The sequence below is a fragment of the Cervus elaphus genome, chromosome 11, assembly GCF_910594005.1.
Source record: "Cervus elaphus chromosome 11, mCerEla1.1, whole genome shotgun sequence".
NCBI classification, from domain to species: domain Eukaryota; kingdom Metazoa; phylum Chordata; class Mammalia; order Artiodactyla; family Cervidae; genus Cervus; species Cervus elaphus.
This window is the reverse complement of record NC_057825.1, coordinates 10735187-10759278: the sequence shown is the minus strand read 5'-3', so window position 1 is coordinate 10759278 and position 24092 is coordinate 10735187. Positions and strand designations below refer to the sequence as shown.

Genomic DNA, 24092 nt, shown 5'->3' with positions numbered 1-24092 from the left:
GAAGTACAAAGGAAACCATGCGAGTGTGGTATTATGGAATTCCTATGAGGAAAACATTTCAAAAGAGGAGTGGTCAACCATGTTCAACACTGATAGAAGGTCAAATTTTGGAGAAACAGAGTAGGGCCGAGAGGGAAAACTCCTTTATTCCTAAATCAACAAGTACCAATCGGAGAACATCATACACAAGTAATACCATGGCACAGTTCAGAGGTTAAGGGCACAGTCTTTGAAGTCAAAGAGATCACAGAACAAGTATCAGCTCTACTCGTATTACTTATTACTTGGTTTACTGTCTGTTACTTAGCTGTGTAACCCTGCTAAGTTACTTGATCTCTCTGTGCCTCAGTTTCCTCGTCCACAACAGAAATACCAACCTGGGGATATTCTAAGGATTAAATAAGGCAGTGCATGCAAAAAACACTATGGAGCTTTACATACAGAGAGTCATATACAAAATCTACAACAACAACAAAAAAAAAATCTACGACATAAAAGCATACTCTGAATTATAAAATATGAGTTAGAAGAATATATATCAAACCCAAAACAGCAGTTGCTGGAGATGTCAAACAAAAGGAATTCCACCTTCATCTTTATTTATTTCACTTTTTAAAAAAGCCCGAAAGGGACTTTCCTGGTGGTCCAGTGGCTAAGACTCCGTGCTCCCAATGTGGTGGACCCAGGTTTGATCCCTGGTCACAGAACTAGATCCCACATGCCGCAACTAGGAGTCTGCATGCCACAGCTAAAGAAGACCCAGTGTGCTGCAACTAAGACCTGGCACAGCTAAATAAATAAAATAAATATTTTTTTAAAAAAGGATAAAAAAATTTTAAAAGTGTGAAAAAATTTTATTCTTGGTGGAAGGAAACAGGTATATTGTAGGTTATTCTTCATAGTTTCCTGTGGATTCTGCATTTCTTTTGCAAAAAACTTAATGTTATTTTGAAACTAGAAAACAGCCTTAATTGAAAAACTGCATAATAACATATATGCTACCTCTTTTATTAAAGCAAAAAATATATAGTATACACACACATAAAAACACACACTTGCTTATATTTACTTGGCATACCTAAACTGTTGTTTCTGAAAGGATCCATAAGAATCCTGATACTGGCTATCCAAAATAAGGACGGGAATCGGGTGACTGGGTGGCAGGAGGCAAGGATGGGGGGAAGATGTGACTTCTATAGTCTTTCACACTGTTTAAGTCTGGAACCATATGAATGTATTATCTATACAAAAAAATTGTTGAAAATATGTTATCAGGAAGAACAATTTTTTCAACAGAGGGTGCTAAGTCAACTGGATTTCCACAAAAGAATGAAGCTGGACCCCTACCTCACATCATACACAAAAATTAACTCAAAATGGATCAATGATCTAAATATAAATGTTAAAAACTATTAAACTCTTAGAAAAAAACATAGGGATAAATATTTATGATCCTGGATTTAAGCATGAGCAATAAAAGAAAACATAAATTTCATCAAAATAAAAAAATTCTGTGCATCAAAGGACATTATCAAGAGAGTTAAAAGATAACCTGTAGAATAGGAGAAAATATTTGGAAATCATTTATCTGATAGGAGTTTAATATCCAGAATATATAAAGAACTCCTACAACTCAACAACAAAAAGACATCCTAACTTAAAAAACAGGAAGCAACTTTCCTGGTGGTCCAGTGGAAAAGACTGTGCTCCCAATGCAAGAGGCCCAGGTTCCATCCCTGGTCAGGGAAGTAGATACCACATGCCACAACGAAAGATCCAGCATGCTGCAGTGAAGATCAAGGACCTTGTGTGCCACAAATAAGACCCAGGGGCAGCCAAGTAAATAAATAGATTTTTTAAATGGCCAAAGAACTTGGATATACTTCCAAAGAAGAAATACAAATGGCCAACAGCCACATGGATAGTCAATATCACTAGTCATAAGGAAAATAAATATAAATCAAAACCAAAATGAGGGGACTTCCCTGGTGGTCCAGTAGCTAAGACTCTGCACTCCCAATGCAGGGGGCCTGGGTTCAATTCCTGGTCAAGGAACTAGACCCCACATGCTGCAACTAAGACCCAATGCAGTCAAATAAACAAAAATAAATAAAACTTTTTTTTAAAAACGGATACCACTTTATACATACTAGGATGGCTATAATTTTTTAAAGACAAAAAATAACAAGTGTTGGCAAAGATGTGAAGAAACTGGAACCCTTACACATTGCTGGTAGGAATATAAAATGGTACAACCACTTTGGAAAAGTGTCTGGCAGTTCCTCAAATACTCAACACAGAATTACCATGTGACCCAGCAATTCCACTCTGGGTACACGCCCAAAAGAACCGAAAGCAGGAACTCGAACAAACACTTATACATCAGTGTTCACTGCAGCATTATTCACCAAAGTCAAAAGGGGGAAACAACTCAAGTCTATCAACAGATGAATGGATTAAGAAAATGTGGTATATCCATAAAATGAAACATCATTCACCCACAGAAAGAAAGAAAGTATAGACACATGTTACAACATAGATGAATCTTGAAAATATGCTAAATAAGCCAGTCACAAAAGGCCACATAATATATGATTCAATTTACCTGAAATGTCTAGAAAAGGTAAATTCATCAGAGGGGAGGGAAGTGAAGGAAGAGAGGGAGGGAAGGAACGTGTGTGTACCTATGGCTGATTCTTATTGACCTATGACAGAAAACCACAAAATTCTGTAAAGCAATTATCCTTCGATTAAAAAAAAAAAAGCGGCAAAAATATATACATATATAAATCAACTTTAAAAACAAACAAAAAAGATATAGAATAGATAAGTGGCTGCTTACGGCTGAGGTTTGAGGTAAGGGGAAATGGGGAATTTCTATCAGTGGGTATAGTTTCTCTGTGGGGAGATAACAATGTTCTAACATTGATTATGGCAATGGTTGCACAACTCTGTAAATATACTAAAACCCATTAGGAAAAAAACCCGAGTTATATACTTTAAAAATTTTATATAAATTATGTATCATAAAGCTATTATTTTTAATTAGCAATATATACTACCTATTTAAAGATAATAATTACCACCTTGATCTTAACCACTCAAATCTACTTCTTGTGGATAGAGGTAGCTGTCCTTCCAGTCTCAAAAGATCAATGTTGTACAGCAACCTATTTCTATTTTAATCCAGTAGACTTGTGATATATAATTTCTCATTATTGGTAATTAGCTCCCAAAGTTTACATTTTGCATTTTTTTAAACCCTAACTCACTTCCGCCGAGCTTAAGGATGGTTCCAAAGAACAAATACGCCACGCCTGGCCTATACTTTTACAACCTTTCCTTACAGCCTCCCTTCTCGGCCAGTCGGGATAAAGAGCACTACTTCTTCTAAGTCAGCCTAGTAGAGAAGCAATTTATACTTTCAAATGTGGTTTCTGAAACTATACATTTTTTAAATTTATTTTTTAATTAAAGGATAACTGCTTTACAGAATTTTGTTTTCTGTCGAACCTCAACATGAATCAGAGGAGATATCAGTACACATATACCCCCTCCCTTCTGAACCTCCCTCCCCTCTCCGGCCCCCTCCCACCCCCTAGGTGGCTACAGAGCCCTCCTTTGAGTTTCCTGAGCCATAGAGCAAATTCCCATGGCTATTATTTTACATATGGTAATGGAAGTTTCCATGTTACTCTTTCCTTACATCTCCCCCTCTCCTCCCCTCTCCCCATGTCCGTAAGTCTATACTCTATGTCTGTTTCTCCACTGCTGCCCTGCAAATAAATTCTTCAGTACCATTTTTCTAGATTCTGTATATATGCATGAGTATACAATATTTATATTTCTCTTTCTGGCTTACTTCACTCTGTATAATAGGCTCTAGGTTTATCCATCTTATTAGAACTGACTCAAATGTGTTCCTTTTTATGGTTAAGTAATATTCCATTGTGTATATGTACCACAACTTACTTTATCCATTCATCTGTCGATGGACATCTAGGTTGTTTTCACGTTCTAGCTATCATAAATGGTGCTGCAATGAACAATGGGATACATGTGTCTTTATCAATTTTGGTTTCCTCAGGCTATGTGCCTAGGAGTGGGATTGCTGGGTCATATGGTGCTTTCCAGAAGGGAAGGTCAAAGCCCACACATAATATAGCTTTTGTTGTTGTTGTTTAGTTGCTAAGTCGTGTCCCACTCTTCATGACCCCATGGACTCTAGCCTACCAGGTTCCTCTGTCCATGGGATTTCCCAGACAAGAATACTGGAGCAAGTTGCCATTTCCTTCTCCAAGGGAGCTTCCTGACCCAGGGATCGAACCCGTGTCTCCTGCATTGGCAGGCGGGTTCTACACCACTGAGCCACCTGAGAACCCATACATCCCTTTAAAGGGCAGATATTAAGATACTACCCAAACAAACCAACCTACTTATAAACTCGGTGAATTAAGCCAGACTGTCCTCTAGAGAGGCCTGTCCTCACCCTGCGTTACACTGCTTCCTTCCTCAATTGCTTTTTCCCAAATTGTACTTTAATGTCATGCCATCAACCTACATGCAGTAAAGGACCAGGAAACAGCCCTACTGAGGTGGTCACTGTGTGGACTATAAATAAGGTGCACAGGGTGTTGTGATTAAATAGCTGCCTTCAAGGAGGACTGGGGAGGAATGTCCCGTTGCTGCTTCTATCAGGAATAGATGCGATTTCCCTGAGAAGATTACTTTTTATCATCTTACAGACTCTGTAAATTTTTTTAATTGATCAGTTTCCATCTTTCTGTAGGCTCCTAGAAAGTTTAAGGCCTAATCTCAAAGAAGTAACTTGGTCATCATAGCTTTTATTTAACATGTACTTTTCTTACTTTTACAACTGGCCCCATCTTGGTTTCCTATGTTTATTTTCTCTGTCTCATTTTTCTTACTTATTCTAAAAATAACTTATCTTGCTATATTGAATGCTTCTTTGTAAAGCACTCTGTACCTTTTTTAGAACACAGTGAGTTCTCATCTAACATTCTGAAACTAATCACAGCACAGGTTCATGAGGGACTCCACAGCTTCCATTCTGAATGTGCCAGAATTTGCACCCAAATATGACTGGCTCTCCTGACCCACAGTGCCTCCTGAACTGCAAGTCACCTCTGGTGACCAGCCCATACCCACCAGTGCTGATCTGAGAGTAACAGCAAACCATAAGCTAAAGAGCATCACCGTGAAACCCTGCCAATCTTAAAAGTCAGTGAGTGTCCAGGGAACCGTGTAAACTACTTAGGCAGCATCTTCAACCCGAGGCCAGGCACACTAACTTGAGTAAAGCAACAGCTGTCTCCTATAACTGCCACTTCTGCATCCCAACTGGAGATTTAGGTCACTGAGCCTCTAAAGCAAAGCCATGCCTCTCATCTCTCCAGTTCAGCAGCAGCTTACAAATTCATGTCAAGCACACATAAAAACAAGTAGTCTGTGAAATCTCAGTACAAATTCTACATATGTCAGTCAACGACACACACAGTGGCCTCACAGAGCCCAGCCCTGCCATGGACAAGCTCCTCCAAAGTCCTTCACAGATTTGTTTTGCTGCTTGGTTTGTAGGAAGCCTGGTTTCTCTTTTACTGTCCCAGTCACTGAGGCAAGATTCTTAATCTTACCCCAAATTTAGGGCAAACTATCCATTTCTCCCCACGATGACTAATTAATTCCTAATCCCTGAAAAAGTAGAGGTTGGGACTTCCCTGGAAGTCCAGTGGTTGGGACTCTGCACTTCCACTGCGGGGGGCACGGGCTCCATCCCTGCTCAGGAAAGTCTCCTGTAATGCAAGGTACAGCCAAAAAAATAATAATAAGTAGAGGTTTATGGGCCCATTCTTAGGAGAACTTTTCGCCGTCCTCTACCTTTTCCTCAAGATGCCTGTTTACAGATCCATTCCATTCTCTGCTTCTGTCTCCCTGTTCCCTCTTGTTCCCTCAAATATACTAGGTTTTAAATTTTTGTAATTCTTTGTTTAGCTGATCTTGTTATATAAAACACACTATTTCCTTTATTTACTTTTACATACTGGAATTTACAAAATTTCTTAAGAAATAAAAATCTAAGACTATATTTTACACAGCCTTTGAATAGAGTCTCTACTAGAATACAAATCACTGGGAATGAAGAGTGGGAATCCAAGATGATAATGACATCCACACTCTTACAATCCATAAGGAAATATCTGTATCTTCAGTAAATATCAGAGTTTCTCAACCATGGCACTACTGGTAATTCTTTGTTGTGGGGGTCTGCTGTCCTGCCAGGCTGCGTAGGGCCACCCAGGACAGACGGGCCATGGTGGAGAGTTCTGACAAAATGTGGTCCACTGGAGAAGGGAATGGCAAACTACTTCAGTATTCTTGCCTTGAGAACCTCATGAACAGTATGAGAAGGCAAAAAGATATGACATTGAAAGATGAACTCCCCAGGTTAGGAGATGCCAAATATGCTACTCGAGAAGAGTGGAGAAGTAACCCCAGAAAGAACAAAGAGATGGAGCCAAAGCAAAAACACCACCCCGATGTGTATTGAAATGTGATGGAAATAAAGTCCAATGCTGTACAGAGCAACACTGCATAGGAACCTGGAATGTTAGGTCCATGAATCAAGGTAAATTGGAAGTGGTCAAACAGAAGATGGCAAGAATGAACATCAACATTTTAGGAATCAGTGAACTAAAATGAACCAGAATGGGTGAATTTAATTCAGATGACCATTATATCTACTACTGTGGGCAAGAATCCCTTAGAAGAAATGCAGCAGCCCTCACAGTCAACAAGAGTAAAAATGCAGAGCTTGGGTGCAATCTCAAAAATGGCAAAATGATCTCTGTTTGTTTCCAAGGCAAATCATTCAATATCACAGTAATCCAAGTCTATGCCCCAACTAATAATGCCAAAAGCTGAAGTTGAATAGTTCTATGAAGACCTACAAGACCTTCTAGAACTAACATCAAAAAAAGATGTGCTCTTCATTATAGGGGATTGGAATGCAAAAGCAGGAAGTCAACAGACACTGGGAGTAACAGGCAAGTTTATCCTTTGACTACAAAATGAAGCAGGACAAAGGCTAACAGAATTTTGCCAAGAGAAAGCACTGGTCACACCCTCTTCCAACAACACAAGAGACTACTCTACACAAGGACATTCCCAGATGCTCAATACCAAAATCAGACTGATTAAATTCTTTCAACTGAAGATGGAGAAGCTCTATACAGTCAGCAAAAACAAGACCAGGAGCAGACTGTGGCTCAGATCATGAACTCCTTACTGCCAAATTGAGGCTTAAATTGAAGAAAATAGGGAAAACCACTAGACCATTCGGGTATGACCTAAATCAAACCCCTTACGAATATACAGTGGAAGTGACAAATAGATTCAAGGAATTAGATCTGATAAAGTGCCTGAAGAACTATGGACGGAGGTTCATGACATTGTACAGGAGGCTGTGATCAAAACCATCCCCAAGAAAAAGAAATGAGAAAAGGTAAAATGGTTGTCTGAGGCCTTACAAATAGCTGAGAAAAGAAGAGAAGCGAAAGGCAAAGGAGAAAGGGAAAGATAAACCCATCTGAATGCAGAGTTCCAAAGAATATCAAGGAGAGATAAGAAAGCCTCCCTCAAAAATAAATAAATGAATAAAGCCTTCCTCAGTGATCAATGCAAAGAACAGAGGAAAACAATAGAATGGGAGACTACAGATCTCTTCAAGAAAATCAGATACCAAGGGAACATTTCATGCAAAGATGGGCACAGTAAAGGACAGAAACAATATGGACCTAACAGAAGCACAAGATATTAAGAAGAGATGGCAAGAATACACAGAAGAACTATATAAAAATGATCTTAATGACCCAGATAACCATGATTGTGTGATCACTCACCTAGAGCCAGACATCCTGGAGTGTGAAGTCAAGAGGGCCTCAGGAAGCATCACTATGAACAAAGCTAGTGGAGGTGATGGAATTCCAGTTGAGCTATTTCAAATCCTAAAAGATGATGTTGTGAAAGTGCTGCACTCAGTACATCAGCAAATTTGGAAAACTCAGCAGTGGCCACAGGACTGGAAAAGGTCAGTTTTCATTCCAATCCCAAAGAAAGGCAATGCCAAAGAATGTTCAAACTACTGCACAATTGCACTCATTTCACACGCTAACAAAGTAATGCTCAAAATTCTCCAAGCTAGGCTTCAACAGTACATGAACCGAGAACTTCCAGATTTTCAAGCTGGATTTAGAAAAGGCAAAGGAACTAACGATCAAATTGCCAACATCCATTGGATCATCAAAAGAGCAAGAGAATTCCAGAAAAACATCTACTTCTGCTTCATTGACTATGCCAAGCCTTTTGACTGTGTGGATCACAACAAACTGTGGAAAATTCTGAAAGAGATGGGAATACCAGACCACCTGACCTGCTTCCTGAGAAATCTGTATGCAGGTCAAGAAGCAATAGTTAGAACCGGACATGGAACAACAGACTGGTTCCAAATTGGGAAAGGAGTATATCAAGGCTGTATACTGTCACTGCTTATTCAACTTATATGCAGAATACATCATGTGAAATGCCGGGCGGGATGAAGTATAAGCTAGAATCAAGGCTTCCAGGAGAAATATCAATAACCTCAGATATGCAGATGACACCACCCTTATGGCAGAAAGCAAAGAGGAACTGAAGAGCCTCTTGAAGAAAGTGAAAGAGGAGAGTGAAAAAGTTGGCTTAAAACTCAACATTCAAAAAACGAAGATCATGGCATCCAGTTCCATCACTTCATGGCAAATAGACGGGGAAACAATGGAAACAGTGACAGACTTATTTCTTGGGCTCCAAAATCACTGCAGATAGCGACTGCAGCCATGAAGTCAAAAAACGCTTGCTCCTTGGAAGAAAAGCTATGACCAACCTAGACAGCATATTAAAAAGCTGAGATACTACTTTGCCAACAAAGATCCATCTAGTCAAAGCTATGAGTTTTCCAGTAGTCATGTATGGATGTGAGAGGTGGACTATAAAGAAAGCTGAATGCAGAAGAATTGATGCTTTTGAACTGTGGTGTTAGAGAAGACACTTGAGAGTCCCTTAGACAGCAAGGAGATCAAACCAGTCAATCCTCAAGGAAATCAATCCTGAATATTCACTGGATAACTGATGCTGAAGCTGAAACTCCAATACTTTGGCCACCTGATGTAAAGAACTGACTCACTGGAAAAGACCCAGATGTTGGGAAAGATTGAAGGCGGGAAGAAACGGGGACGACAGATGAGATGGTTGGATGGCACCACCAACTAGATGAACGTGAGTTTGAGCACGCTCCGGGGAGTGGGTGACGGACAGGAAAGCCTGGCGTGCTGGAGTCCATGGGGTCGCAGAGTCGGACACGATTGAGTAAATAACTGAGCAACATCTGGCCCCCACACCCACTAGATAGCCACAGCAACCCCGGCTGTGAAAAGCTAAAAATGTCTTCAGACACTGTCAAATATCCTCTTGCGGGGGGCGCTATCATCTCCAATTAGGAACCACAGATCTAGACCTTTCTCGTGAGTTTAATACATTAGAACAATGTCTGCAGCATATTTGGCAATCAATTAATACCTGCTACATAACTGATCCAACAGTCTTCTCAACATTTCTAACTCAGTGTCTTGGCTTGGCAGCATCTCCAATTCAGTATGGCCCAAACCAAATTCCCTTGTGTTCCTTAATCCAGGTATCATATTTACTAAGTAATCCATGCCAGAAACTAAGAGATTACCCTGAGCTCCTCTCTCTCTCTCATAACCCAGATATATACTCTGTCAACAGGTCCTATTACACCTTCTTCACGTCCTTTTAAACACCACTTGACGCTGGCTTACTTCAAAAGCTCTCATGTCACCTGGTCTACTGCTTCGATGACATTTTTGTCTCATTCCAATCCAAAGTCCACAATGCTGCCAGAATATTTCTAAAACCTGTCACTGTCCCCTTCAAAACCCTTTCAGGGACACTCCTCTACGGTTGTTGTCTGTCTATGTAGTGTTTCCCAAATTCCATTCAGATATCATCTTTGATTCTGTCACATTCCTACTACATACAATAGTGTATCCTTCGAAAGGTTTTCTTTCAACCTACTTTACTTTTTTAGTTAGCCATCTTTTAAAAGATAGCACAAAGTCATAGTACGATTATTTGTTTTTCCCTAAAATATAAAAACATTTCAAGGGACTTGCCTGGTGGCCCAGTGGCTAAGACTTCGTGCTCCCAATGCAAGGGACCCGGGTTCAATCCCTGGTCAGGGAACTAGATCCCATATGCTACAACTAAGACACAGCACAGCCAAACAAGTAAACAAATATTTAAAAAAAAAAAAATTTGCAACTGTTTATCCATCTAAAAGATAAAAATCCATGTGTATCAGCCTAGTCTTCCATGATTTGGCCTCTGCCTGTCTTCACTGCACCACCTCCAGCCATTCCAAACTACATCGAGTTGTGTTCTTGGCGATTAAGCTATACCACTGCACACGGTATTTCTGCTGCCGCTTGTTCCTTGCTTCCTTTTTTGTCTACCTGAAAACACTCGGCTCATTCTCTCACTGCCCCCCTTCGGTGAGACTGTCTGCGGCCTGAGAGGTAGATGCTGCTCTTCTACGTTCTCTGGTATCATGGACAGCTCTCTATTTTCGCAGGACCACACACTGCAGTGATCACCTGTTTACCTTTCCATCTCCTTTACTAATGTACCGAGAGCCCCTCAAAGACAGAGAGAAGTGCCAGATTCTCTCTCAAGAACCCACAGAGAACAATATTTGACACTAGGGGACATTTAAAGAAATGTTTGTTGTAAAGCAATACAAACAAGGTAGTGTTTAAGGCTGTGGAGAATACCAAAACAAATATGATCCTGGCCCTTCAAAAAGCTTGTAGTCTAATAGTGAAGACAGGCATACTTACTATCATACAAGACGGAACCATGTAAGTGGTAGTAAAATGGAACAAAAAGTGCTATGGGGCAAAGGTCAGTATAGAAAAAGAATGGAATTTCTTTTTTCTGGCCTTGCCAAGTGGCTTGCAGGGTCTGAGTTCCCCAACCAGGGACTGAACCCAGACCCTGTCAGTGAAAAGCACTGAGCCAGGAAATTCCAGAATGGAAATTTTTAATAGCAAATAAATTCAGGTATGTACTCTGCTGAGTCACTGGGGCGAAAATCACGTAAACCTTATCAAGTCCTGGTTCTGATATCTGTTCTATCACAGTGGTAGAATGGACAGGACGGTGCTCTGAAAACTAAGTAGCTATGTAAATTCTAACCATTACTAATAATTCTGACTGCGGAATCCAAGAGCCCTGCATGGAGAAAGTGACATCTGAGCTAGAGCTAAAAGGGGCACGGAGGGGAATTCCCTGGCGGTCCAGCGGTTGGGACTCGGCTGCCTTACTGCTGTGGACCCGGTTCAACCTCTGGTGAGAGAACTAAGATGTCACAAGCCACGTGACGAGACTAAAAAAATATTTTTCAAAATAAAATAAAGGGGCATTAAAGGGTATTGTATAAAGGAAGCATAAGTGGTAGTTATGGACGTGAACCCTAGTGCCAGGCTGCCTAGGTTTGCATCCCCGCTCCTCCACTTATTACTAGCTATATGATTTGAAAAGTTACTTAATTTGTCTGTGTTTGAGTTACCTGTCTGTAAAATGGGGCAAATATTAATACCCAATTCACACAGTATTAAATAATTTAACATCTGTGCTATGTAAGTATTAAACAAGTAAGTGAAAGAAAGAGACTCAGCAGAAGCAAAGATGCAGGGAAGTACAAGGCATATGGTCAGAAGAGAGCACCCCAGTGTGTTCAGAATGGAAGGTAAAAGAAGGTGATGACGTGGAAGACATACAGTATTTAGAAAAATACGCTATTTGCCCCCCTAAAAAGGTTATTAACTATATCAGAAAGAGCTCTGCACAAAGAGGCTTTCAAACTTAATTCCTTATTAGTTGGACAGCCTCAGGCAGATCATGAACTCTATGAAGCTCAGTTTCTCGTCAGCGAAGTGAGGATACAGAACTAGGTAAACACTGATTCTCTCTCAGTTCTGAAATTCTAGAAAAGGGGCTGGGGAGTCATTACAACTCCCATAGGAAACCTGCTGCCACATGTAGCCACTGAGCACCTGAAATGTGGCTGATCCAAATTGGGATGTGTTATTAACATAAATGTAAAATATATATCACATTTCATAGACTTAATACAAAAAAGATATTACACTAGTTATTTTATATTAATTAAATGTTGAAATTGTGTTAAATAAAATTACTAAAAATGGATTTCACCTGTATCTTTTTACTTTTAAAAATGTAAATATAATCTGAGGCTCACATTTATGAGCATTTTCTTTCTATTAGACAGCACTACTACAGACTATGACTATGTTCAGAAGATCCAAGAGAATGTGATTCTATGGCCAAAAAGACAAGATAAAATGCCAAGCATTATCAGAAAGTCTTGAAAACACTATTTTAGCCCTATACAAAGCCATGGTCTATCCCTAACTGCTGTACTGTGTTTAGTTTTCCTTGCAATACCTGAAAAGATAAGATGCAAAACCAAATAACTCAGGTAAACAGAATGATCAATAAGACAGGCAATAAGGTGAGTGGCAAGACTAACAGGCTTCAAGCCTAGAAGGATCATGACTACCACATATGAGAATCTATTAAATTAGACAGAGGCCGAACAAGGAGGTGCAAAAGATTCTTCATTAAATCTCAGAAAAAAGCAAGGGAGGATTCTCTGAGGCTTTATGGAGGCATTTCAAACAGAGGTACAACTTTGCAGAGCAGGTGGTCTTACATGAAAAACAGATGGCTCAGAGTAAACATAAAAGTGAGCTCCAAAAAAGATTGCATTAAATTATTAATCCATAGAAGTGGTTACTATTCCTGTGTTGTATGTCTGACGCAGACACTAGGATTCTCCCAACTCCGACCACAGAAATCGTCTTCAGTTCTTCAGTAAAAAAAGAAAAAACTGAATGTCAACTGGGTGTGCCATTTCTTTACTTACATGGCACCTTTAAGAACTGTCAGAGAGATCAGACAATCTCCACTTTACAGATCCTCTCTCATGCCAAAATACTTAAGTGTAAGTATTCAGTAAGCCTATCTTTTATCATTCCTTCTTCCACTTGGTCAGATATGGAATCTGTGTCTTCTATAATCCTCTCTGAAATCTTTATAGTGGGTGAGAATCACATGAACTCTTTTTTAAGAAAGGTTACCCTGTGGTCCACACACTTTCACGTATCATCCTTATTTCTTAAAACAATTACATACTTTTGATCCAGGACTAGTGATCCGACCACTTCCAAGGTAGATACAGAGAGATCATGATTAGATATAGAACATCCTATGCATTTATTGTTTTATTTAGTATCTCCAACTTCCAGTCAATTCAAAACACAGGTAAATTTCTATTTTCCTACCAGAACAAAACTTTTCCATAATGATCATTAAGTGGCCCGAATGATTTTTCTTCCTTTGATAGAATATTTTATTTTGGCTTTAAAGTCTCAGAAGAAATGCTCCTGGAATACTTTCTTGGCCCACCTAATTTTAGTTTGCACTTCATGCCAAGAGGGAGAAACAGAATTAAATTTCTTTAAATACACCAGAGATGCAGCACAAGAAAACTAATCTGATAAAAATATTTTCAAGACAAAGAAGAAAAGCCTCTACTTACATACAAAAATTTAGAATTCTTTTTTTTCTAGTATTGGGGGGAGGGATTTACTAGGAAACAGATACACGCTAAGTACAGTCCCATTGTGCTGCAAAGGGAAATGAAATGGCTTAACAAATACATTATTTTAGGTTGGGAAGGAAATCTGATGTTTATAAAACAAAGAGGTCTAAAGAAAACTCAGCTGATCTATCTTTCCTATCATTTCAACACCCAATATCAAGATATGTTTTATAATAAGCAATACTTTACTCATTATAAAGATTAAAACTGCTAAAGAACAGAAAATGCCACTTCAATTTACTGACACGCAAAAGTCAACTTCACCAATGGAATTAACAATGCTACTAAAAGACAACTGGTTAGTTTTCTAATGAACTGGGCCGCAATGTTGGGTTTTCTTTTTTTTTTTTCCCTTAGGAAAAATTCTGTTTCCTAAAAAGTCATACAGCAAAAAGAAGCTTCAAAACTACTGTCACAAGAGCATGAAAGCTAGGAACTTCCCTAGTAATCCAGTGGCTCCCAATGCAGGAGCCTGGGTTCAATCCCTAGCCAAGGAACTAGAGCCACATGCCACAACTAGCAGTTTGTATGCCACAACTAAAGACCCCACATGCTGCAACTAAGACATGGCACAGCCAAACAAATAAATAAAAATAACTTTAAAAAAAAGAGAGAATAAAAGTTACATTTCTATTATTACTGGCTTTGTCTCCGTCTTAATTAAATTATCCTGCTACAAACAGGGGAAATAGACAAGAATGACACCCCTATCAAATAGCACATATAATTAACATCTAAGTACAAATAAGTTATATTCACAACAGCTCCTGTGGCCTCAAGCATTTTGCATACTGCTAACAGATGTTAAATATCAACTCCCTGTACCAAAAATGGGGGGAGGGGGAGTAGTATCTTCCTTCAGAGAAGAAAACTCACAAAGATAAACTGTTTTAAACTCACAGCTTAAAAAATAAACAAATGGGACCTAATGAAACTTAAAAGATTTTGCACAACAAAGGAAACTATAAGCAAGGTGAAAAGACAGCCCTCAGAATAGGAGAAAATAATAGCAAACGAAGCAACAGACAAAGGATTAATCTCAAAAATATACAAGCAACTCCTGCAGCTCAATTCCAGAAAAATAAATGACCCAATCAAAAAATGGGCCAAAGAACTAAACAGACATTTCTCCAAAGAAGACATACAGATGGCTAACAAACACATGAGAAGATGCTCAACATCACTCACCATCAGAGAAATGCAAATCAAAACCACAATGAGGTACCATTACATGCCAGTCAGGATGGCTGCTATCCAAAAGTCTACAAGCAATAAATGCTGGAGAGGGTGTGGAGAAAAGGGAACCCTCTTACACTGTTGGTGGGAATGCAAACTAGTACAGCCGCTATGGAGAACAGGGTGGAGATTTCTTAAAAAACTGGAAATAGAACTGCCATATGACCCAGCAATCCCACTCCTGGGCATACACACGAGGAAACCAGATCGGAAAGAGACACATGCACCCCAGTGTTCATCGCAGCACTGTTTATAATAGCCAGGACATGGAAGCAACCTAGATGCCCATCAGCAGACGAATAGATAAGGACGCTGTGGTACATATACACCATGGAATATTACTCAGCCATTAAAAAGAATTCATTTGAATCAGTTCTAATGAGATGGATGAAACTGGAGCCCATTATACAGAGTGAAGTAAGCCAGAAAGATAAAGACCAATACAGTATACTAACGCATATATATGGAATTTTAAAAGATGGTAACGATAACCCTATATGCAAAACACAAAAAGAGACACAGAAGTACAGAACAGACTTTGGGACTCTGTGGCAGAAGGCGAGGGTGGGATGTTCTGAGAGGATAGCATTGAAACAAGTATACTATCAAGGGTGAAACAGACCACCAGCCCAGGTTGGATGCATGAGACAAGTGCTCAGGGCTGGTGCACTGGGAAGACCCAGAAGGATGGGATGGGGAGGGAGACGGGGAGGGGGGATCGGGATGGGGAACATATATAAATCCATGGCTGATTCATGTCAATGTATGGCAAAAACCACTACAATATTATAAAGTAATTAGCCTCCAAATAATAAAAATAAATGAAAAAGAAAACCTCACAACTTGAAAAATAAAAGGAACTCAAAACTATCAACAGTTTACCCACTTAGCACACAACAAATCAACTTAAATGAACAAAAAAACAGGCACTAGCAGTAACCGCTAAAGACTGCTAGTGGCCTAAGAAGTGGTTTTAACAAACGCAAAGAAACACTTGTCAAAAAGAGCAGTAGCCCAAAGACTTATATTCCTTTATTCTTACATTCATTCCTTTACTCAGAGGTTTACTGTTACTTGGACTCGGCAGTACAAGGAACAACTCTCCTCCCTTGGAAAGCTGAGAAAATGCAATCTTGAGCTAAGAAGAGATTTCGGGGGGAGGGTGGACTTGACAGAAAAGTATTTGTATTTACTGACAGCCCCGTATTTTATCCACTTAAACTATAGCCCAACGATGTACTCGAAAACGGGTCCATATTGGAATTAGCAGGAGAAAACCAACACTCTCAGAAAGTAACTGGGAGAAGCGCTCGGGAAAGAGGGACGACTGGACATTCTCGCATCACCACCAGACCGCTCGGACCCCCACCTGCCCCTTCCCATACCCATTCCTCAGGCACCTGAACACACTGGAGCTGCGTTCCGGGAGCCGGCGACATCTCCTGTCAGACGCCGGCCACCCCGCGCTCCCGTCACCGTCCCTGCAGGGAATGACCCCGGGCCGCGAGAGCCGAGATCGGGGTAAAACGAGAGGTGCCTTGCAAGCAAAGCCGTGAGAGCTGAGGGGGAAACCCGGGGTCAGAGGCCGCGACATCCCTCGGGATCCCCGCCAAGAGAACCAGGACAGCATTCGGGGGTCTCGGGCTCCCCCCGCCCGCCGTGTGACACCAAGTCGGACCCGGTCGCCTTGCATCGCGTTAGGCCCTCCACCCCGATGGGACGGGATGCCGCCGGGGGGTCCCGCGGAGAGAGGAAGGGCGGGCCGGCGGGCGCCCCACTGCCGGAAGGGGCAAGCCCCGAAAGCAGCGCTCCCGCCCCGGCCGGGCTTACCTTCAAGTCGTTCTCCGGTAGGTATTTGCATAGCCGCGCTATCTCCACGTACTTGTCCAAGTCCAGGGGCGCCATTTTAGAAATAAGAAGCCCCGACGGCGGCGGCGGTATCCGCGGCGGTACTAGCGGCGGCAGCGGCGGAGGCCGAAGCCGGAACCCTCCCTACGTCACGTCCGGCCCGTGAGAGGCGTCTGCGCAGCGACGTCTAGCTTGACCCGATTTTCCCCACTGCCTCGACACGCCCCACGCCGTCTCCCGCTGAACCCAGGCTGCAGGCCCCCCAGAGGTCCCCTGGGTCCGGGGCGCGGAACCTGCTGAGACCCGTAGTTATCTGCCGCAGGGAGTGCTGGGATTTGTAGTTTTCTGTAGTAGCTAGCTGCTCCTCTTTTCCTTTCCTTCTCTTCGTCTTGACTTTCACCTCTTTGGGGACCCAGGGAGGCTTTTACGATGCAAAATGGTAAAGCAGGTGACGTTAGCCATTCCCTGGTTTCTCACTCCTACTCTTTAAGCATTCTCTTCGCCAGAATATCTTCAGTTAAAAATCGGGTAAGCCTGGCCAGAGAGTAACCTGTTTGCACGGTTTCCAAGGCAGTATGAAAACCTTGCCTAAATAAACCTTTGGCAGAGATGTCAGGCTACCAGATTTCCAGCCTGGAAAGAAAGGAAACAAGTGTTTAAACTCTTCTTATGCCAAATGCTATACAGATGCTGTTTTTCTGTCTAATCTAAATAACACTTTATAGGAAAGGAAGGCTCAGAGAGGTTACGTAACTTGTCCAGCTCTCACAGGGAATAGGCGGGGGAGCCAAGACTGGAATAGGTCTGGGTGGCCCAGGAGGGCTGAGAGTTTCTTTTTTTTTTTTTAATGCACAGAAATCTCTTGCATTCCTGTATACTATCAACAAAAATTGTTGAGGACATCAATGATATTTTGTTTACGTGAGTTATATCTATTAATAGTTATCATGGTGGGGGTTTAGTCACTAATCTCTTTCTGAATCTTGTGACCCCCATGGACTGTAGCCTGCCAGGCTCCTTTGTCCATGGGATTTTCCAGGCAAGAATACTGGAGTAGGTTGCCATTTCTTTCTCCATGAGAGTTTCTTTATTGTACCCTCAACACCTAAATCAGGACCTGGCACTATCAACATTCCTTCACTCAACAGCTATTAACTGAACACTTTTTGTTGTTGTTGTTTTTATTAATTACTTGGTATTATCTTTAATTAAGTACAAAGACTTTCCCAATCACATCACATAGAGATCATTTTATCCACAAAATATGGAAAGCTTCACGAATTTGCGTGTCATCCTTGCTCAGGGGCCATGCTAATCTTCTCTGTATAGTTCCAATTTTAGTATATGTGCTGCCGAAGCGAGCACTAACTGAACACTTCTTATGTGCAAGGTACCCTGTAGGTGCTTGGGGTATCCAGCAAACAAAATAGACAAAGATATCCTCATCCTGTATCTATATTCTATTAAAGGAGACAGAACATAAACAATAACCATAGAAAATAACTGTAGAGTATATTAGAAAGTGGCAACTGCTAGAGGGGAAGAAACAGAGTAAGGGAGATGTAGTGATACATGTTTAGGAACCAACATAGAGGCAGAGGAGCTAGCTCTGTAGTTACTTGAGAAAAATTACAAAGACAGCTGATGCAGAGGCTCTACAATTAAAAAAAAAAAAAAAGAGCATGTCTAGAATCTTAGGGAAATGGCAAGAAGATTAGTGTGGTTGGATCAAGGTGAGAGGAATAGGAGAGGAGATGAGAGAAAAGAACACTGATTTTTTACTTTTCATGCAATGAGGAATTATTGCAGAATTTTGAGCAGAGAAGTAACAATCTAACTTGTTTTAAAAGGATCACTGTGGCTGCTGTGTAAGACTGTAGGAGGCAACAACTGCAGCTGAAACACCAGTTAGGAGACAGTTCTATAACTCAATAGTATCAGGTGCTCCATAAATATTTGTTGTTCAAGTAATCCTGGATCCATCCTCTGGCCCTAAAGTGTATTTTGATTACATCTGGCTAAATTTTATTGAGGTATCTGGGTGAAGTTCTTTGTATTATTCTTGTAACTGTTCTGTAAGTATGAAATTGTTTCAAAGTAAAATTAATCCTTAAAAGTTTGTTGCAGAATGGCACCCACAAGCATACATTTCTTCATTTATTCAATTAACAGTACCTGTGACCGTGGAGAAGGGCATGGCAACCCACTCTAGTATTCTTGCCTGGAGAATCCATGGATAGAGGAGTGTGGCAACAATGAAGCAACTTAGCACGCACACACCTACGATACAAATGATACATATAAGATTCCTGCCCTATGGGTAATACATTCTAATAAAAATAAATGAGCAAGAATTAATTGCAAAGTATAATTCATGGTAAAAAGGGGGAAAATGGGGTGCCACGAGTGAAAAAAAAATGGAGTAGAAGAGGCCTACGTTATGTTGGCAACACATGGACATCACGTGTGCAGACTCTAGCACCGAATGGCTAGAGTTCAAACCCAGGTTCTAATACTCCCTGTGTGACTGTGGCAAAGTTATCTATCCTTTCTGTGCTCCAGTTTTCTCAGTTCCAGTGAGGAGATAATAACAGTTCTTGCTTCATAGGGAGCGAATAAGAATACTTACCTTCCCCCTCAATATGTGGGGGAAAAAAGGATACTTGTCTTCTAGGTTTGTAGTGAAGTTTAATAGAGTTGGTATACAGAAAGGGTTTAAAACAATGTTGTGTACAGTGAGTGCAAGGTGTTAGCTCTGAATATTGGCTGAGCAGAAAAGGTCTTTCTGAAGAGGTAACGTATAAGACTTTAAGCAGGGGACTTCCCTGGTGGTCCAGTGACTAAGACTCTGCGCTCCTAATGCAGGGGCCCTGGTTCCATCCCTGGTTAGAGAACCAGATTCCACACACCACAACTAAGATTCGCATGCTGCAACTAAAGTTCCTGCATGCCATGACGAAAATAGAAGATCCTGCATGCTGCAACTAAGACCTGGTACAGCCAAATAAATAAACATTTTAAAAAGAAGACGACGACGACTTTGGGTGAGGAGTATAGAGATAATAGGCTCAGAGTTTTTTGAAGGAAAAAAAAAATCCCAAAAGAGAAAAGGATGTTATTGTTGTTTGAGGTTTGTTGTTGTTGTTGTTTTACAGTCCTCTTTGAAAAAACTGACAATTCACTTTTATCTTTGAATCTCAGTAACTGGGAATTAATCCTATTCAAGGTTTCTCCTCAGGAACTTCCCTGGTACTCCCGGGGCTAAGACTTCACACTCCCAGCGCAGGGGGCCCAGGTTCAATCTCTGGTCCTCTGGTCGAGGAACTAGTTCCCGCATACCGCAACTAAGACTCAGCACTGGCAAATAAATAAATATTAAAAAAAAAATTTTTAAACAAGGTTTCGGCCTGGAGCCGCCAGCAAGCAGCTGCCGCGGCGTCCTCCGCTCACCCTCGCCGGCTCTGCGCGCCCCGCCGCGTTCCCCGCAGTTCGGGTCTGGTCCTACGTCGCTCACCTTCTCCTGACCTGGACAGGCGGCCATAGCACAGGTTCTCAGAGGCACCGTGACTGACTTCCCTGGATTCGATGGGCGGGCTGATGCAGAAACTCTCCGGAAGGCCATGAAAGGCTTGGGCACGGATGAGGAGAGCATCCTGACTCTGTTGACATCCCGCAGTAATGCTCAGCGCCAGGAGATTGCTGTGGCTTTTAAAACTCTGTTTGGCAGGGACCTTCTGGATGACCTGAAATCAGAACTGACTGGAAATTTTGAAAAATTAATCGTGGCTCTGATGAAACCCTCTCGGCTTTATGATGCCTATGAACTTTGAAGCATGCTCTTAAGGGAGCTGGGACAAATGAAAAAGTCCTGACAGAAATTGCTTCAAGGACCCCTGAAGAATTGAGAGCCATAAAACAAGTTTATGAAGAAGAATATGGCTCGAGCCTGGAAGATGATGTGGTGGGCGATACTTCAGGGTACTACCAGAGGATGTTGGTGGTGCTCCTTCAGGCTAATAGAGACCCTGACGCTGGAATTGATGAAGCACAGGTTGAACAAGATGCTCAGGCTTTGTTCCAGGCTGGAGAACTTAAATGGGGAACAGATGAAGAAAATTTATTACCATCTTTGGAACACGAAGTGTATCTCATTTGAGAAGAGTGTTTGACAAATACATGACTATATCAGGGTTTCAAATTGAAGAAACCATTGACCGAGAGACTTCTGGCAATTTGGAACAACTTCTTGCTGTTGTGAAATCCATTCGCAGTATACCTGCCTACCTTGCGGAAACCCTCTACTATGCTATGAAGGGAGCTGGAACAGAAGATCATACCCTCATCAGAGTTGTGGTTTCCAGAAGTGAGATTGATCTGTATAACATTAGGAAGGAGTTTAGGAAGAATTTTGCCGCCTCTCTGTATTCCATGATTAAGGGGGACACGTCTGGGGACTATAGGAAAGCCCTCCTGCTGCTCTATGGAGGCGAAGATGACCGACGGGGGCCTGGGGAGCCGCCCCGCGCCGTGTCCGCCCCGCACCCCTGCCTTCCTGCAGCGCAGCTCAGGGCACCCTGCACGCCCGTGCTACGCACACTGCCTTACTCACGCTAGCATGCCGTGGCCAGAACACATATGTTGTAGAAGAACGTAGCGGTGCTCCTTCTGATCTTAAGTTAAGATCTTTCTCTTTAACTGTTGTAGCACTAAAGCGTACTTATGTTACTAGGACTCAAGTCTGGATCATTTATATTTTCATATAAGAGGCAGACTGCTTTCACCCTTTTTAAAAAGCTTAATTTTATTAAATTGATAACCATATTACCTTAATCGGAACCTTAGCCTTGAAATTGTGAACTCCTGGAAGTGTTATTAATCAAGTTTGCTACCAAGTTAAACCTAAAAAATTATGGTAGTTGCAATCAAAAGATTAATGAATAATAAACATTTCCTTCTTCCTGAAAAAAACAAAAAACAAAAAAAACAAGGTTTCTTCTCAGAATTGGGAAGGGAGAAAAACAGGGAGATAGATATGAACATCTTTAAAACAATAAAAGTGCTTGAAAGGGAGATGTCACGAGCCTCATTGCTTCCCTTGTTGATAAGTCAGTGAACAGGTAGGTAATGAAGCCAGGTGGTATCCCCTTCCAGCGAAAATAAGAGGCAGTCCTCACATTACCAAACTGTCTGGCAGTTAGAAGCTCCCTCCCGGCAGACTCACCTCATTCAGAGAAACTCACTCTTGACATTCTCAGTGTTGGATGAGTTCTTAGAAGAGTTGACAGACACACTGGGTGGTTTGCGACAGAGATAGTGTACAGAGCTTGCTGACTGGACTATGTTCTTAGTCTTCCTTGCACAAAACAGGAGATCTAGGCTCCTGGTTCTGCCATTTCAGTGGGTTAGTCATTTTAACTTCTCTGGGCCTCAACTTCCAGTTTACAAATAGATCTCAAAAGTTCTTTCCAAAAAAAAAAAAAGTTCTTTCCAACACTTTCTGAAATGTAATTTCTAGTCTGAAAGCACAGGTCCCACAATGAAAACTGGTTGTAGCAGGGTGGGAGGGAGGCTCAAGAGAAAGGGGATATATGTAAACATATATTAATAGCTGATTCACTTTGTTGTGCAGCAAAAACTAACAAAACATTGTAAAGCAGTTATACTCCAATAATAAAAAGAAAACTGGTTGCTATTTTGCCCACAAACCCCTTCCAATTTTTCTTGTTTATGCGCAAGTCCAGCATGGCACCTTGAAATGGATTTCTCTCAAAGACACAAGGAACATCAGAGCAATTTGCAGCTGTGAGCAGAAATCTCCATCTAGGTGCACATGGACAGGTGGCAGAGCCAACCTGGCCTTTAGTTTTCTTTCCTGAAGGAGAGCAGGAAACTCCTCTAGCAGTCAGTGGAAATTCTTCCATTAATAAGGGAACTCACAAAGACCCTAGGTGTTTGGAATAGATATGTGAGCTGTAGAGAGAGCTGCAGACTGCAAATTCTGTTTTGTCAATAAATTTTTGTTGGAAGGACTTCCCTAGCAATCCAGTGGTTAAGAGTCCACGTTTCCAATGCAGGCAGCATCGGTTCAGTCCCTTGTCAGGGAACTAAGATCCTGCATACCACGAAGTGTGGCCAGTAAATAAGTAAATAAATGTCTGTTACAGATTCAAGTAGCAAAAAGATTTACCAAGTTGGTCTTTCACCTGTACTATTAAACCCTCTCAATTACTCCCTCTTTGAGGTAGATAATTTACTATTTCCATTTTAGACATGAAGAACCTAGAACTCAGAGGGGATAATGAACTTGCCAAAGGCCAAGTTTAGATGATCAGCACTGGAGTCTGGATGTGACCCCAAGTATGTCTGTCCACTTCTCACTCTGCTAGCGTAGTTGAAGCTCTGTACTGCAAGAGCTCCTGTGGTTTCCTTCCTTAGCTGTTTCTTCCAGTTCCTAGGATACAACTCAGTTCTCCTGATTGTGGGTTTCTCAGGAACATAGACACAGTTGAACCAGCTCTCCATTTTCTGGAAAGCCACCGGGAACCTGTGGTTGTGAAAGAGACCAACAATAATGGAGATGAACACTTTCAGGACTGGTGTCTAGAGTTCATTTACAGCTAGGAATAGCATTACATTTTACAGACACTTTCGAATTGTGGTGCTGGAGAAGACTCCAGAGTCCCTTGAACTGCAAGGAGATCAAATCAGTCATTTCTAAAGGAATCAACCCTGAATATTCATTGGAAGGACTGATGCTGAAGCTCCAATATTTTGGCCATCTGATGCAAAGAGCCAACTCATTGGAAAAGACCCTGATACTGGGAAAGATTAAGGACAGGAGGAGAAGGGGGCAACAGAGGATGAGGTGGTTGGATGGCATCGTGGACTCAATGCACATGAGTTTGAACAAACTCTGGGAGATGGTGCAGGACAGGGAGGCCTGCCATTCTGCAGTTACAGGGAGGCAGAGTCAGACACGACTCAGCTGCTAAACCCTGATCAACCAGCTCTGCGTCAGTCACCGGGCACTAAGCACTTTATAAACATTAGCTCGTGCATTCCTCACCATAGGCTTGTGGCAGAAACCTTATTAGCTCCATTTTACAGACAGTGACACTGGGGCCCAAAGAAGAGTAACTTCCATGAGAATAGATACTCTTCTTGATGAACTTTTTGTTCCTTGCACTTT

General features: G+C 41.4%; 2 protein-coding genes and 1 non-coding gene across 3 annotated transcripts in view; 1 reads left to right on the top strand and 2 right to left on the bottom strand.

Moving 5' to 3' along the window:
* PPP6C (protein phosphatase 6 catalytic subunit) overlaps positions 1-17128 on the bottom strand; it is a 37616-nt gene extending 20488 nt beyond the window's left edge. The window contains exon 1 of the mRNA XM_043916860.1: positions 16886-17128. Within this exon, the coding sequence (XP_043772795.1) occupies positions 16886-16960 (75 nt within the window). The 5' untranslated portion in view covers positions 16961-17128. The remainder of the gene's footprint in view (positions 1-16885) is intronic.
* Positions 17129-18161: 1033 nt separating this feature from the next.
* LOC122704092 lies at positions 18162-18268 on the bottom strand. Its single transcript, XR_006343724.1, has one exon. It is a non-coding gene; the product is annotated as a U6 spliceosomal RNA (small nuclear RNA).
* A 2159-nt stretch (positions 18269-20427) lies between these two features.
* LOC122703076 (annexin A5-like) lies at positions 20428-21890 on the top strand (the record flags this gene model as incomplete). The annotated part of the gene is given in 3 exon segments (XM_043917171.1): positions 20428-20727; positions 20730-21012; positions 21015-21890. Coding segments are annotated over 3 exon segments (1086 nt in total), but the record flags the coding sequence as incomplete, so codon positions are not given.
* Positions 21891-24092: the final 2202 nt, after the last annotated feature.